The 14,277-nt window shown below is 45.5% G+C and overlaps 1 protein-coding gene across 1 annotated transcript; it reads left to right on the top strand.

The window, feature by feature from the left end:
• Nucleotides 1–368: 368 nt before the first annotated feature.
• Nucleotides 369–13,984, top strand: LOC120049525. The gene is made up of 17 exons (XM_038995776.1): nucleotides 369–465; nucleotides 828–986; nucleotides 5,004–5,093; nucleotides 5,322–5,449; nucleotides 5,544–5,687; nucleotides 5,966–6,142; nucleotides 6,369–6,465; nucleotides 6,655–6,878; nucleotides 7,056–7,209; nucleotides 7,297–7,505; nucleotides 7,649–7,766; nucleotides 7,934–8,139; nucleotides 8,235–8,352; nucleotides 8,455–8,621; nucleotides 9,294–9,376; nucleotides 13,227–13,615; nucleotides 13,740–13,984. The coding sequence occupies exons 1-17, from the start codon at nucleotides 369–371 to the stop codon at nucleotides 13,982–13,984; spliced, it is 2,805 nt and encodes a 934-aa protein (XP_038851704.1).
• Nucleotides 13,985–14,277: the final 293 nt, after the last annotated feature.

The raw sequence follows: 14,277 nt of genomic DNA, 5'->3' as shown, positions 1-14,277 counted from the left end.
GCGTTAACTGCCTTGTTCAGGGGCAGAATTACATATTTTTACTTTGTCAGCTTGGGGATTCGATCTTGCAACCTTTCGATTACAAGTCCAAATCTCTAACCACTAGGCTACCTGCCACCCCGAGAGCATTACTGTCCATCTGAGCGTGGAACTTTGCCAAATGTCCATGTCAAACTTACGTGTTTCAAATCAGCAATGTTTTAATTTCACTTACACCGTCTGTCTCTCCTTTAATATGTCTCCAAGGTGTCCATAAAGCGACCAGTCCCAGCTGTGTTAGAATCTGAGCAGTCGAAGGAGGAGGAGGGAGATAGGAACATGATGTTCACAGACCAGGCCAACTGCAGGAGGAGTATAGACCCAGGCACATGACGGAGGCCAGTGCCCTGGGTTACCACATCTCTGATTCAGGCTCCAGGATCATCCTCCGCTGCCCCTACTCCTCATCCCTCCTACACCATCAAGGTCAGAGGTTACTTCTATGTAGGCAGGGGGTTCATGGTGCTCAGTTTATGTGTGCTTTAATGTATATGGTTAGAGATGGAGTAACTCTGTTTTTTTGCCTCTTAGCAGGATCTATGCACAAACAGGACAAATGGGTGGAGTTGGAGGTGGTCAATGCCACATTCCTGTACCCACATCAAGGGAAGGTCCTTGCCATTGATGCCACAACAGCCTGCTCTATTAGTCAGTCCATGTTTTCTGTCTAAGTGATAGTTTTGACTGGGGTCCTATCTGCCATGCCTTCTTTTGAAAATCTCCTTTATCCCTACCTCTCTTTCCTCCTCTCCTCCTCCATCTATCCCGCCCTCTCTCAACTCCACCAGATGAGGCGACAGTGGATAGGTCCCACCTGCTCTGGCCTGTCCCCCATGTCCTCTACCCCCTGGTCCATGTGAGGTTCAGGGACATGGGCATGAGGATAGGGGTGGAGACGTTTGCCCTGAGTGAGTGTGTGATCAATGAGAGGGGGCATGATGATAGAGGTCAGCGTTCCATTTGGAGCCGAGGGAACACGTTAAGGTGCACGCGTGCGGGCGCACACACACACACACACTTTGTGAGTTTCATATTTTGTCAAATGTTGTTAATATGAAACCAAGGAAAATGGTGATGTGGCGCCACCTATTGGCTGTAGCTACAAAACTCACCTACAATACCCTCATTACACGTTTGAGGGGGCATCCAACTGTTGGATTGCATGCGATATGTAGGCTTTGGAAACTTGTCTTAACCAGCCTTAATGTGGGTCTTTTAATCTGTAATTCAGTCAAGTGATTCCTAATCACAATCTCATTAAAGCCCCACAGATCTTGGTACACTCTTTGTTGGATTAATTAAGAATTCATTTGTGAATCAGAGAGTATATAAGCATTTGTTGAGTATTTTGAGAGCTTAAACATACCATTAGGGAAAGTTATTTGATAAATATATTTAAAACGTATATAATTTTTCTTTACATCTAAGTCAATGCAGGGGATGCTTTCATTATGAAAACCTCCCCTTTCTCGCTCGCTGCATCCCCTTGTAGGAACTGAGTATTCAGGTTGGAGGTGAGTGTGGTGAACATACACACAGAGTGGAGGACAGCCTTATCCAGCTCTGCACCTTCCCTGTCAGGGAGCTACTGCGTAACACACACACACATGTGGTATACTATTGAAAATAATGACCGAAGTGACCTCATTCAAACACTGTTAAAACCGATCCTTCAACTCTTGACTTCCAGTGTGCTTACCAGGATGATGATAATGACTGACAGGTACAATCCTGCCCGCCCACCCAACCAAACTGCACCACCATATTTGACCTCAGCTGTGTCCCCGAAGAGACGGACAGCATCAGGGCCCTATTCAACTTCTCCCTGGATTACTGTGGTACCACAGCAACCTGAGTGTGCGCTATAAGGTTATTATAGTTGTGTGTTTTTGTATTAGTTTATATTTCTAGTCGTTTTAAGATTAGTATTTTTAAATTCAATTTAGTTCAGTTAGTTTTCAGATCTGCTTTACTCGTTTTTATTTAGTTTAAGTTTTATAAAACATTTATAATTCGTTTTTATATTATTCAGTTTCAGTTTTAGTGATAGTACAGAAAGAAGCGTAGGAGGCTAGGAGACAGTTTTTGTGTTTTTTGGGATGTCACTTCTTTCCACTGTGGGGCGCTAATGCATAAGGTGATGGGACAGGTCAAAGGTTAGGTTTAAAGGTAGACAGTGAGATGGGTCAATTATAGATGGGTCAATTTCAGCAACAACCAGGAGCGTTGAAGTGCGAGGCTAAACATGATACTCAAATTTTCCCTATGCCCATCATGAGGTTGCTACAACTTAGCCTATGAATTAAAGTTTACAACGTAAGTGCACACAGGTTGAGAAACAAATTTGAGGCGACAGACAGTGTGTGACTGTGAGAGCAAAATCTTGCATAAATGCGCATGTCAATGGGCGCGTTCGAGAGGATCACTTTTGTCAAGTCTGTGACCATCGTTGGTCACTGCCTTTCAATGTGTGTTGCATTCTGGAAATAAAAATGGTGTGATCAAAGGTCATGAAGTTTTGACTGCAGTTGACTACAAGTTTCTGTAGTTGCTCTTCACCAACTTCATTCTGCAGCCATCGCCTGCATTGTTGGAGGCTTTATTGTCAACCAATCATTAGGGTGTTTTTGATGGACCCATGTGAACGTGACCAAAGACATGACTGAAACAGGAACCAATTTGTTGTGATTTATGTGTACAGTAGATATATACAAATAAATGTGATATTTGAGGCTCTCTCACTAATTGATTGTAAAATGTGTACACAATTTTATATTATGATTTCAGTTTGTGAGTGTGTGATATGGGGGTTGGATACATGTTTATTTCAAACTTTATAAAGAAAACATTTTATGAACAGTGGCAACACTGCCATGTTGATCTGAGCCTTGCTGTTGGAAAACCACATTAGTGTGTCTAACTGTTGTCAGTCGCAAATGCACCTCCCCCGAATTCACTCTTTGACTTTCGTCTAGAGTCGGTTGCTTTACCACTCAAACGCACCCAATATCTGTGGCGCTGCTCATGGCAACGTCATCTCACTGAGTCTACCTTTCCATTATAAAGTAAATCTTCATTTGGAGCTTGAAAACCCTGTTATACTTTACCCCCCCAATAAATTTTTTCACGATTAGTTTTAGTTTACTTTAATAACCTTGGTGTGCTAACACATGTTGATTCATTAGGGATGTGCATACTTCCCGTTCAAGACGATTAAATAAAATATGTATCTAGTAAATACATGTGATACGATAGAGGAATGATACGTTTTAGAGAACGGTTTGACTAGGCTACTGATATTGCCTGGGATTGTTCGGATTGCAAAATGACTTGTAAATCAATGACTGTCAACACAGTTACATGCTTAGTTCGTCACTGAAGGAGAGGCGCACCAGTTGTCATAAAATATGAGGTATTTTCGGAAGGTAGAAATAAAGAAATATGATTAAAAAAATAAACGTGTGAATCAGCGATTTGTAACGTTGGGGTCATATCGTTGGGGATGCAGTCATATCTTAAACATTTGAATCGGGAACCGATGCGTATGGGTGAATTGTTAAATCCTTATGATTCATCATGTTACATGTTATGTGTTAACTCAGTCATACATGTTCTACCTCACCTAGGTTGAGGGACATTCCCTAGTGTATGAGAACCAGGTGCGGTACCGCCAAGAGACTCCCCTTACAGGTAAACACACACACACGCTCTCTTTTCCCACAATTCAAATGTATATTTCTACAAACTATTTTGTTTATTTCAGGCCGACAATCCAGTGTCGATACCCTGCCATCGAAGTACATCCCCAATTAATGTTTAACTGGTACTGATGTTTATATTTTGTAAAACAACGGGGATTTATTAATTTTAATTTCATGCTGGTTTTATTATATAATTGTGGAACATTAATTGCATCATTCAAGTCAGGAGTGTGTCCCGAAGTTGAAAGATTTATTGATCCACTCAGCACTCTCTGGAAGTCACCCTTGTGAGTTTGCATGACAATGGAGGGCCCTCAGAGCGAGTTGGTAGGGGTGAGGAGGTGGTTTGGCATTCACTGAAATGCACTCATAGAGGCCTCCAACAGAGGTCAGGGCAGTATGTGGCAGTGGTGGGTGTGCTACAGTGAAGATGTTCTGTTGAATGCCCATTAAAAAATATAAACATGTTTGCAAATCTGTGAAGTTTATTCAAATCCCTACTTAATGTTTTTCATATAATGAGCCCATTGCCAAGTAAAAATATAAAACTGGACTTGATCACAAAGCTGATTCCCCAAAGTCAAGGATTTATCTGTACCAAGAACATGAAATGATATGTATAAATATAAATTACAGACTATGGAGATGGAAAACATGTCCTAAGAAGGGGGGAATGAGAGGAGACGAGGAGAGGAATCCACATTAGACTATTGAGATGCACCCTTAGGCTCTGGTAAACTGCCCAACCATGTGACCCAATTATCAAATGAATTACCTGCACATTAACTCCAGAAAGCTTGTAATTGGTCAAGCAAACCACCACTCCTATATACAAGTGCCAGAGAGAGAATGTGCCACTCATCAACTGCTGTTTGGTCCAGGATACTGCAAGCACATGGTTTATGTTAGCTTTGGTTAGTTAGCAAGTGTAGTTTGCTAGTTGTTCCTGGCTAGGATTAGACACTGCTCAGTGGCAATGGCTTTTGGGTGTTGGTTGGGGTAAGTTTGGTGGTGGGCATAAATGTTTTGAGTAAGTGTTTTGACACTAGCACACTTTGTTGACCTATGCTTATGTTTTTCTTACAGAGTATTTGTACTCCTCTCTGTATGGCCTAGTGTAAGATGTTCTGACCTGCCAAGAGGTAAGAAACTGAAATTGGGTCAGATTTGCCTTTTGTACAACCTATGTAACACTAGTATTAATTGTTGGTCAGAATCATATAGCTTCCACCCTTCAGATACTCACCTTGTGTGTCTATGTAGGGGCCATTGAGACTGCGTGTCGGGATCGATACCTGTTGGTAACAACCCAACTCTCATTCGCTGGGAATGAACCTCGCTTTGAAGCGGTTGGTAAGTATGCTTTTAACCTTAATTCTGATGCAAAATGGGCTTGAAATCAGGTTTGGTCAACTCAAGAACTTGGTGTCTTGGCCAGTGTTTGGTAGCTGGTGCTGATAGCACCCTGCAGTATATTTCAGTCTCTCACTGTGCTGTTGGACCACTTATGAAGTTGAAATTGTATTTCTTCCTGACTTGAGCATATTCAAATCATTTAACCCAGTCCTTTTCCCCATCTAGATGCTGATGGTGTTCACCCCATCACTAAGCAGTATGGGTCAGTGTGTGGCTACATGTTCAGTATCCTCCCTCTGCCTGGCCATGCTGAACTCAGAGCCTCCTACTTCTCCTGCCACACTGACAACCAGGTTCATATCACCACACATGAAAATCTTTTCCAAGCTAGAAGGGTTTTTAAACACTTTATTTGCATTTCTTAAAGTTGAAGGTCTTGTGTTTTAGGATGATGAGGTGTTCACTTTTAGCTTTAACTTGATCACAATTGATGCGAATGGAGTGGAAACCACCTACACTGTGAATGCAAACTGCTCCCTCCCTTTACCCTGGTCCACCAGAGAAGTCAGCTGTGAGGAGAACTATATGGAGGTACTGATGCATGGATCTAGACTGTGCATCCAGGGTTATATTTGTGCTGATGCTGGCCTAGACTATCCTTAACCTTTTTATAGGAGTATGGTCATATCTTCCCCTGTAGGTGTCAGTGAGGGGTGATGTGTCTGGTCTACCTGGTACAAAAGCAGATGACTGGACTGCTGCCCTTGCTATAGTAAGCTAAAGGCTATTTGGCAAATTCTCAATTAGATGAGCTCCACCAGTTTGTCCCCAATACCACCATGCATGACCTGTCTCTTGTTCCCCATCAGGCCCACAGCTCTGCCACGTCTACCTGGCAGGTGATGTTCCAGCACGATGGGCAGCAGCTGACTCCCATGTCCCTCTCAGAGGCTCGGGAGCTGGGCTACGTGTTCTACCTCACCCAGGGGAGGCTGGTGTTCCGTTCACCCTACACGCCAGGCTCTGTCATGGGGTCTGTCACCATGGTGAGGATTTAAATGGATGCAGTAATCTTGGGTATGTCTCAATGGTGGCATGAGGCTTTCCCCATCTCAAATTACATTAAATGTTTTGATGGGTAGGGTCATGCTTTCCTGTAGGATCTCTTAAAATATAAGTTGTTTAGGCTGGAATACTGGACTTATTTACATAACTGAAAAGCTATCTTCATACTGTATTGTTGGCAGGTACCAAATCATTATCTAATTCCAGGTGAATGGTATGTTGGTTGAGATGGTCTATCCAATACTGGTCTCCAGGCAGAGATGGTTGGTCATCATGGTGAACTTGGCGGTTGCTTGCAGCACTGGTAAGATTCCGTGACATATCAGCCCTGACCATTCAAGGTTCAAAGGACTGGATGGGCTAAAGCAATAGTGATTGCTCAATCTAGTGACTATTTTCACCTATAAAGTAATTTCAGATCACTGCACTGATTGATCACTAAACCAGGAAGTGTTCATCAGTCTTAAAGCGTCTATGTATAACCTCTTTCCAGATGAAGGAATGTATGATGGGGTGGGGCTGGTCTGGCAGACCCCCACTCTGCTGTCCCCGCTGGTGTCTGGCCTCTCTGGGTTGGAGAGCAGCAAGATCTCAATGGGGGTGGATGGTCAGCTCCTGGATAAGCCCATCACAGCAGAGCGAGGCTACAGCATGGACATCAGTGACACCACTGTCCAGATCAGCATCCCCTTCAACGCTGCCGGAGGATACAGGAAAGTCAGTAGCATACTAGGCCCGCATCTGCCCTTTCACATGCAGACGTTTACCTTGTATTCTGAAGCAGAGAAGCTGCAAATGGCTTCAGTCGCTCATGTCCTCTGTACACCTTGAATATTCTACTTTGTACCCTATAACCTAATGGCAGATGCTTCATAACGGTTTCAACTCTTCCAGAGCTTTGTGATGGACAACATGTACCATGAGTTCTACGTGGTCCGTCTCTACTATGAACAAACCTTTCTTGATGACTCCGGTGCCGAGACCAGACTCCGCCTCCACAGGCCCATGATCACACCCCTTCTGATCCAGCACACCTCCATCATTAACCGTAAGGAGTTCTACTAGCCAATCCGAAGTGGCTCTTCAGTGCCATGGTCATGATTGCTAATGACCCTGTTGTCCTTCCCCACCACAGAAACAGTCCTTGAGGATCGTGTGTTTACTGTTTACCTGGGGAACCTCTCCTACGATGTTGACCTGGTGGCTGTGAAGCTCAATGGTCACAACTTCACCATACTAGAGGCGAATAAAAGTGGCCTCGTCATAACCATGGTCCCCCAGCCCAATAGTAACCTACATGCCTACATTCTCAGGGTGCCATTTGACGCCGTTATTCACAAGCTGGTAATGATATTAGCTACTTGTCTCTCGGCTTTTCCTCAACATTGGAGTACAGGGGGTTCCTCGCCTCAACTTTCTCCAATGGTTTTAAGAGGTGAATTGGAAGGCTTGTGCTGTTTCTTAATGAGTTGTGTTCCTGTCCATAGTACCCTACAGAGGGGCTTCTTGAGTACTCGTTGGACATCAACTACACGTTGGTAATCCTGCCTCAGGAGGAGCCCTACTACTACCTGGCCTCAGTCGTGGCTCAGTTCAATGATGTCTGTAAGTTGACTAAAACATTCAACTATAAGAGACTTGGGCTGCACGATGGTATTCTTAGTCTTCTGGTTCAGATGACGCAGCCCAACAACCAACCACTACACTTCCCCATGTTTACCCCTAACGTCATCTTGTCACTATTGACTAACTATTTGGCTTTCCTTCATCAGTTCCTCCGGTCTTCAAAGGCATCTGCAAAGAGAAAAGCATCCATTTCCAGATGGACCATAAGCCATTTGACTACCTGTGGGAGGTGGGTGTTGGCCCATACCTTCTGACCCCAAATCTGGCAGCCAAGCGGGGCTACATTATGTGGAATGACAGCAAGAGTCTGACCCTGGAAGTGCCCCTCTTCACTGTTGGTTACACTTATAAGGTGAGATGCTCATTGGTCAAGCGCTTAAACTGACTTGTCGTTGGGTAAAGTAGGAGTTATAATTATTTAAAATGTACCTGCTCTTTTTTCCCCAGGACATCAATTTGAAGCAGTTCCGTGGCACTTTTGAAATTCTCTCAAGGGTTCCAAAGACCTTGGCGGTCAAGAGCTCCTTGGCAAAAGCGTGTCTCTTCCAGACTACTGAGGTCATAGGTAACTACTAGTTGGTCATATATTGACCTGCAGCTTCGATTGCTTTTGCCTGGTGACGCTTTTATAGGATTGATCAGCACTAACAGACCTTCCTCTCTCCAGTGTGTTCCACTGAAGGTGTGATGACAGTGGTGTCTGTGATTTTGGCCATCCCTGGATCTGAACCCAGCAGAACCTCCCTCCTGGACTCCACCTGCAGGCCCCAAGAGATGGATGACACCAGGGTTCTCTTTAGCTTTAGACTCGACACATGTGGAACCAGGGTCAAGGTATAGCACTGTCCAACCCATAGAATTAGTCATAACTGCATTCAGTTGTCTGGCTCTACGAGTGATCGGTATTTAAAATTAAAGTTCCAACGGTCTTCAATCTTAACCAATAACAATCTTGATAAATTTGTCAGCTGCGGGTTTTAGTTCTGGATTTTTGGTTTGAAGCCTCCACTCTTACCAAAGGACTCAGCTGAAGCCCTCATTTAACTTAAATTGTTTAAGCACAACCTTTGCCCCATATGCTAATCTGGCCAAATAATTTGAACACCAGAATAACCCATCTAGTTATACTACATGTGCAGAATCGGTCCAAGTGATGAGTGTGCCTTTAACTCGGTGTTCCCAAACTTTATTCTAGGGCCCCTGGGACCTTTTAAAAAAACAAACATTTATGTGCTACACAGCTTATTCAAAGCTTGCTGAGTTGGTATTTGAATCTGTAATGCCAGGGCAAAGTATGTGCCCCAGGACTGAGTTTGGGGAAACCCTGGTTTAACTCAAGAACTTTCAGCATACAGGCCAACTATTTATATTAATATTTAGACTTAAACTGTCTTGATTTCTCATGAGGCCTGACAAGAGAACAACCCTAAGCGTTTAGACATGGCTTTCAACAGGTTAATGGTTGACTTATTAAATTCCGGTTTGTTTTGACCTCTTGTGTTGCAGTTTGATTACCAGCACCTTACCTATGAAAATGAGATAACCGTTGAGCACACAAGCCAATCTGTGGAAGCACCAGTCTCAACCAGGTATACTGCCTTTGTGTACATGACTTCACTAATAATATACTGTCTCATTGGTTCAAACACAAGTACAATAAATATTCATCAGTCAATAACTCTCACTACAGGCTCTTGTGGCTTTAATGTACATTGTTAAATTGTTTTCTCGTTAGGTTAACAGTGCGGTGTGTCTATCCACTGAGTGGCCTATACAAGCTGTTTGCGTATCGGCGGTTTGAAGCAGACTCACCAGGACATGGCACCATCTTGACTAGAGTTCCTGTAAAGTAAGTGTTCAATACTTTGTGTCATGCATCTAAAAAGTGGAGATATTTACTCCTGACTGTCCACAAATTATTTCAGCCCACCATACCTCAAACAGGAGGTACTCCTGGGAGAAATGCCTGCATTATAAGGCTAAGCTGGCATTTGGCCCACAAGTCACGCAACAATTTTATGACATACAATGACTACTAGTATGGTGTTACATTTCAAACTGAGCTAACTTTTTTTTTTTCCCTCTCTCCGTAGGAACTAATGAAGTGACTGAATGTTAAGAGTATTGAGTGTAAATGTCTTAAATAAAATCTTGCAAATCTCTGTAGCTTGTCCTGATGTGGCTTCATTCAGTTTGGATTATACCCCAAGTGAATACTAATTAATTAACACTAAAGCTCTAACATTGGCACTGAAGTCAACCCTGGGTGGGCTAACTCAAATGCTATTTCCATTGCCTCCAGAAATAAGATTGCCATGATGCTACCTTAGGTAGCCAATATGTGACGAGCTGGCGTCACTAATGTAGCTAGCAAGATGTTGACTTGCATAATTTACCATGTTAGAACTTTACCCCATACTCCTGCTAGTCTGACTCAGTGAACATTAGCAAGTGTTAGTGTTGCTAGCTTAATTCCTTGCTTGCCATGGCATTCGCCAACTAGAAACCAGACAGATTTGATATGCTCTGGCTAGTTTTCAATATGACCTGGTAAATGAATTCCTGCGCTCTCCTAACTGACTTGCTAGCATTAAAGGGCTGACTGCTCTGTTTTGTATAGTTAAAACATTTTATTAAGGATGGATTTATGGTGGTAATTCCCCATGTATGACTACTGCTTTTCCATGCACTAGCTAACCTTTGTCAGTGTCGAGCAGTGGTCAGCTTGATGGTTGTGTGAAGTCAAAGCCCTAAATCTGCAAGTTATAACCAGGCTTTTCATTTCATCTTTAGTCCCAACAGTTCTGTTTCTTTAGGGTGTTTGTGGGCTACAGCCACACAGTAGCCTGAACACCAAGGTTATTATATTGGTGTCAAGTAAACTGAAATTGCACTAGTGGACTATAGTGGCTGGCATTGTGGATTAGCCTAGCAGTGGAAAGGGACAATACTTCAAGGTGGCCTGAGTGTAGGATCACTGGAATGCTTGTGGGTGGACATCGGGATCTGGCTAAGGGCAGCGGGGCTCAAGTCTGCTAGGTGGATGAAGTGGGCATGGGTGCGGAGTCCAGTGGGCGGACAGACGGTGGCGTTGATGTCTGATTCTTGGCGTTTCTCCCCTCCCTCCCACAGAGCAATCTGGGACGTCAACAGATTAAAAAAATTAATTAAATGTTTTTGTCGTTGAACAAATTCTTATTTTCAATGACTGTCTAGGGGCAGAACGACTCAAAAGATTTTACCTTGTCAGCTCGGATTCAATCTGGCAACCTTTCGGTTTCTAGTCCAATGCTCTAACGACTAGGCTACCTGCCGCAGAACAAAGACTTTCCTACGGTGCGTCACACATACCCAGCTGGATCATCCCGAGTCATTACGCATAAGGTCCTTAAGCAAATCTAAACGTGATTCTGTTTTTCAAATAGGAAGTACCAGTGATGCGCTCAATACGGAAGTGGTAGGACGACAAACGCGAGGCTACAAGACTTTCGCTAGCACAGATTGGGATATGTTTCGGTATTCTTCAAATATAAAAAATGTATTAAACCAAACAATACGAGAAACAAAATCATGACTTTAGGATGATATACATGACTCACAGGAGGTTGGTGGCACCTTTTATTTGGAGGACGCTCGTGTTAATGGCTGGAGTAGAATGGTATCAAATACATGGTTTCCAGCTGTTTCATTTGCTCTATTCCAGACATTAAGAGTCTTCTTACACTCAGCAGCCTCCTGTGATGACAATACGCAGACATTGAGTTTACCACCAACAGTCACAGGCTTCAATAAGTGCATAGACTGTTGTCCCTACAGTGACTACGAATGTATCCAAATAAACCATGGATTACAGACAATATCAGTGCTGGGCTAAAGGCTAATCTACCACTTACAAGGAATGGGACATGGACGCATACAAGAGAGCCCGCTAAAGGGGCCTCCTGTGTGGCGCAGCCGTCTAAGGCACTGCATCACTGTGCTGGAGGTGCTACTACAGACCCGGGTTCGATCGTGATCGGGGCTCCCATAGGGTCGCACACAATTGGCCCAGCATTGTCCAGGGGAGGGTTTGGCCGGGTGGGCTTAAGTTGACTCATCGCGCTCTAGTGACTCCTTGTGGCAGGCCGGGCGCCTGCAGGCTGACCTCGGTCGTCAGGTGAACGATGTTGGACCTAACGTGTGCCAGGAAAACATCCACCACAGCATTACACCACTGTTGTCAACAGACAGGATGGGGCCATTGACTCATGCTACTTAAACCAAATCGGGACTCTGCCATCATGATGGAACCGGGATTTGTCCGACCGAGCAATGTTTTTCCGCTCCTCAATTGTTCAGTGTTGGTGGTTGCGTGCCCACAGTTCTTCTTGATTTTAGCTGATATGAGTGGAACCCGGTGTGGTTGTCTGCTCCATTAGCCCATCTGTGACAAGCACCGATGAGTTGTGCATTCCGAGATGCCGTTTTGCACAACACTTTTGTGCTGCACCGTTATTTGCCTGTTTGTGGCCCGTATATATTAGCTTGCACTGATCTTTTTTTTGTAATTATTTTTCTTTATGTTGTAGTATTCAATAAAAAAAATGGTATCTACTTGTAGATGTTGAGCAGCTTCACTGCATCACATTAGCCATCTTCCAGAGTGACCCACAGAAGCAACCAGGGTCACCGCCCTAATCAAGGGCACGTTGACAGATCTCCCACAAGGCCAAAAAACAGATCGCTGGTTCTGGTTCCCATCAGCCACCGGCCCAAGCTCCCAACTGCCAGACCACCAGCCCCCCAAGATTCCCCTCCCATAGTTCCCCGTGAGCTGCCCCTCAACCCCCCCCCCCCCCCCCCCCCCTCTGTAAATGTTTTAGTTCCATTCCCCACCCTTTTGCGTACAGGACTGCAGCTGCCTAGATTTTTGGGGGTGGTCGCACCATTCTCGGTAAACCCTAGACGCTGTCGTGTTTGATTCATTACAGAAAGCCTTGGAGATTGTGTGGACTGGAGCTTCCGTGGGGGCATGTCAATACAGTACACCCACTGTGTGGGCTGTGGTGCAGTGCAGCCCAGAGCCGGAAAAACCTGCGTGAAAATAACTAAACTCAATCGTTCTATTGCACTACAGACAGCATGCACCACACGCTCTGGCCACTTGGTCTGCTGGGGGTGTGGCCAGCCAGGCCATCTACGCAGGGATTACCCAATGTCCCACAGAGCTCAGGAGCAGACTACTGCATGTGGATGGAGCCTGTTGTTGTGGTGGGCCGGAACGGTGTTGGGGACTTTTGTCACTTCGCTGTCACTGTGGAGGGGGTGCCCTGCCCTGATGGACACTGAGTCCACAGTAACCCTGGTGAGGCCAGACATTGTACCAGGTTGGACTCGGTTCAAGCCCACAACTGTGCAGCTCCGCACAGCCCTCCCCCATCTGTGTGTTACTTTCACCAGCTACCTCCATGAAACGTCCCTCTGTGAGCCTGGGCCAGACCGGCCACCCCAGATGGGAGAGAAGAGGACACTGTCCACAGTGAGAGAGATATGGGAGAGGAGCTGTGATGGTCTTGACCCCGAGCAGCAGGAACAGCTGTTGGAATTCAGAGACAGCTTTGCTCTGAGTGACGAGGAGGTGGGTCAGATTCTGGTGCAGCACGAGGGGACGCTCGGCCCATCAAGATGCATCCCAGCCATATCCCACTGGCACACCAGGAGGCAGCAGACAAGGCCGTTGGAGATGCAGTGGGCAGACTTCATTGAGCCCTCAGGCAGCCCCTGGGCGGCACCAATAGTCATGATTCCTAAGAAGGGGGATAAGCTGAGGTTTTGTGCGGCTGAATGCGGTAACCATGAAGGAGTCATACTCTATATCATGTATCGATGAGTCACTGAACCTGGTTAGGACGTCCTCCTAGCTCTCCTCACTGGACCTCCGCAGTGGTCACTGGCAGGTTCTCCTCTCCCCAGAGCCAAGACTGCTTTCGCCCACCAACAGAGGGCACTGGCAGTTCAAGGTCCTGTGCTTCGGCTTGCTCAACGCTCCAGCTACTTTTGGGCAGTTGATTGATAGGGTGCTGGCTGGCATTCCCCGACAGGAGTGTCTGGTCTACCTCGACGACATCCTGGCCCATGGCAGCTCCTTCCAGTCTGTCCTGGGGGCGCTATGGAGTGTTGGAAAGGGTGGCTGCCGCAGGCCTGAAGTGCCACCCTGAGAAATTCCACTTCATGAGGAGAGGTGTCCTTGGGGCACCAAGTAGGGGAAGAGGGAATCAGCACTATGGAGGACAAAGTGTGGGCTGTCCAAGACTGGCCCATTCCCACTAACCAGCAGCAGCTGAAGAGCTTCCTGGTCCCGTACTACAGGAGGTTTGTACGGGGCTTCTCCAGTGTCGCCGCTCCCTTGAACCGCCTGCTGCCGAAGGACAGCAGAGTGGCAGGAGGTCTCCAACACCCTCTAGCGTGCACTGATCGAGGCCCATGTGCTCACCTCCCCCACCTTGCCCTT

This window comes from Salvelinus namaycush, chromosome 6, assembly GCF_016432855.1.
Source record: "Salvelinus namaycush isolate Seneca chromosome 6, SaNama_1.0, whole genome shotgun sequence".
In the NCBI taxonomy this organism is placed as follows: Eukaryota; Metazoa; Chordata; class Actinopteri; order Salmoniformes; family Salmonidae; genus Salvelinus; species Salvelinus namaycush.
This window is presented reverse-complemented; position numbering and strand designations above follow the sequence as displayed.

Coding starts and splice junctions, on each gene's coding strand:
- LOC120049525 (XM_038995776.1), top strand. CDS start 369: ATGACGGAGGCCAGTGCCCTGGGTTACCACATCTCTGATTCAGGCTCC. Junction 5,450..5,543: donor CCTGCCACACTGACAACCAG/GTTCATATCACC, acceptor CTTGTGTTTTAG/GATGATGAGGTGTTCACTTT. Junction 7,506..7,648: donor ACGCCGTTATTCACAAGCTG/GTAATGATATTA, acceptor TCCTGTCCATAG/TACCCTACAGAGGGGCTTCT.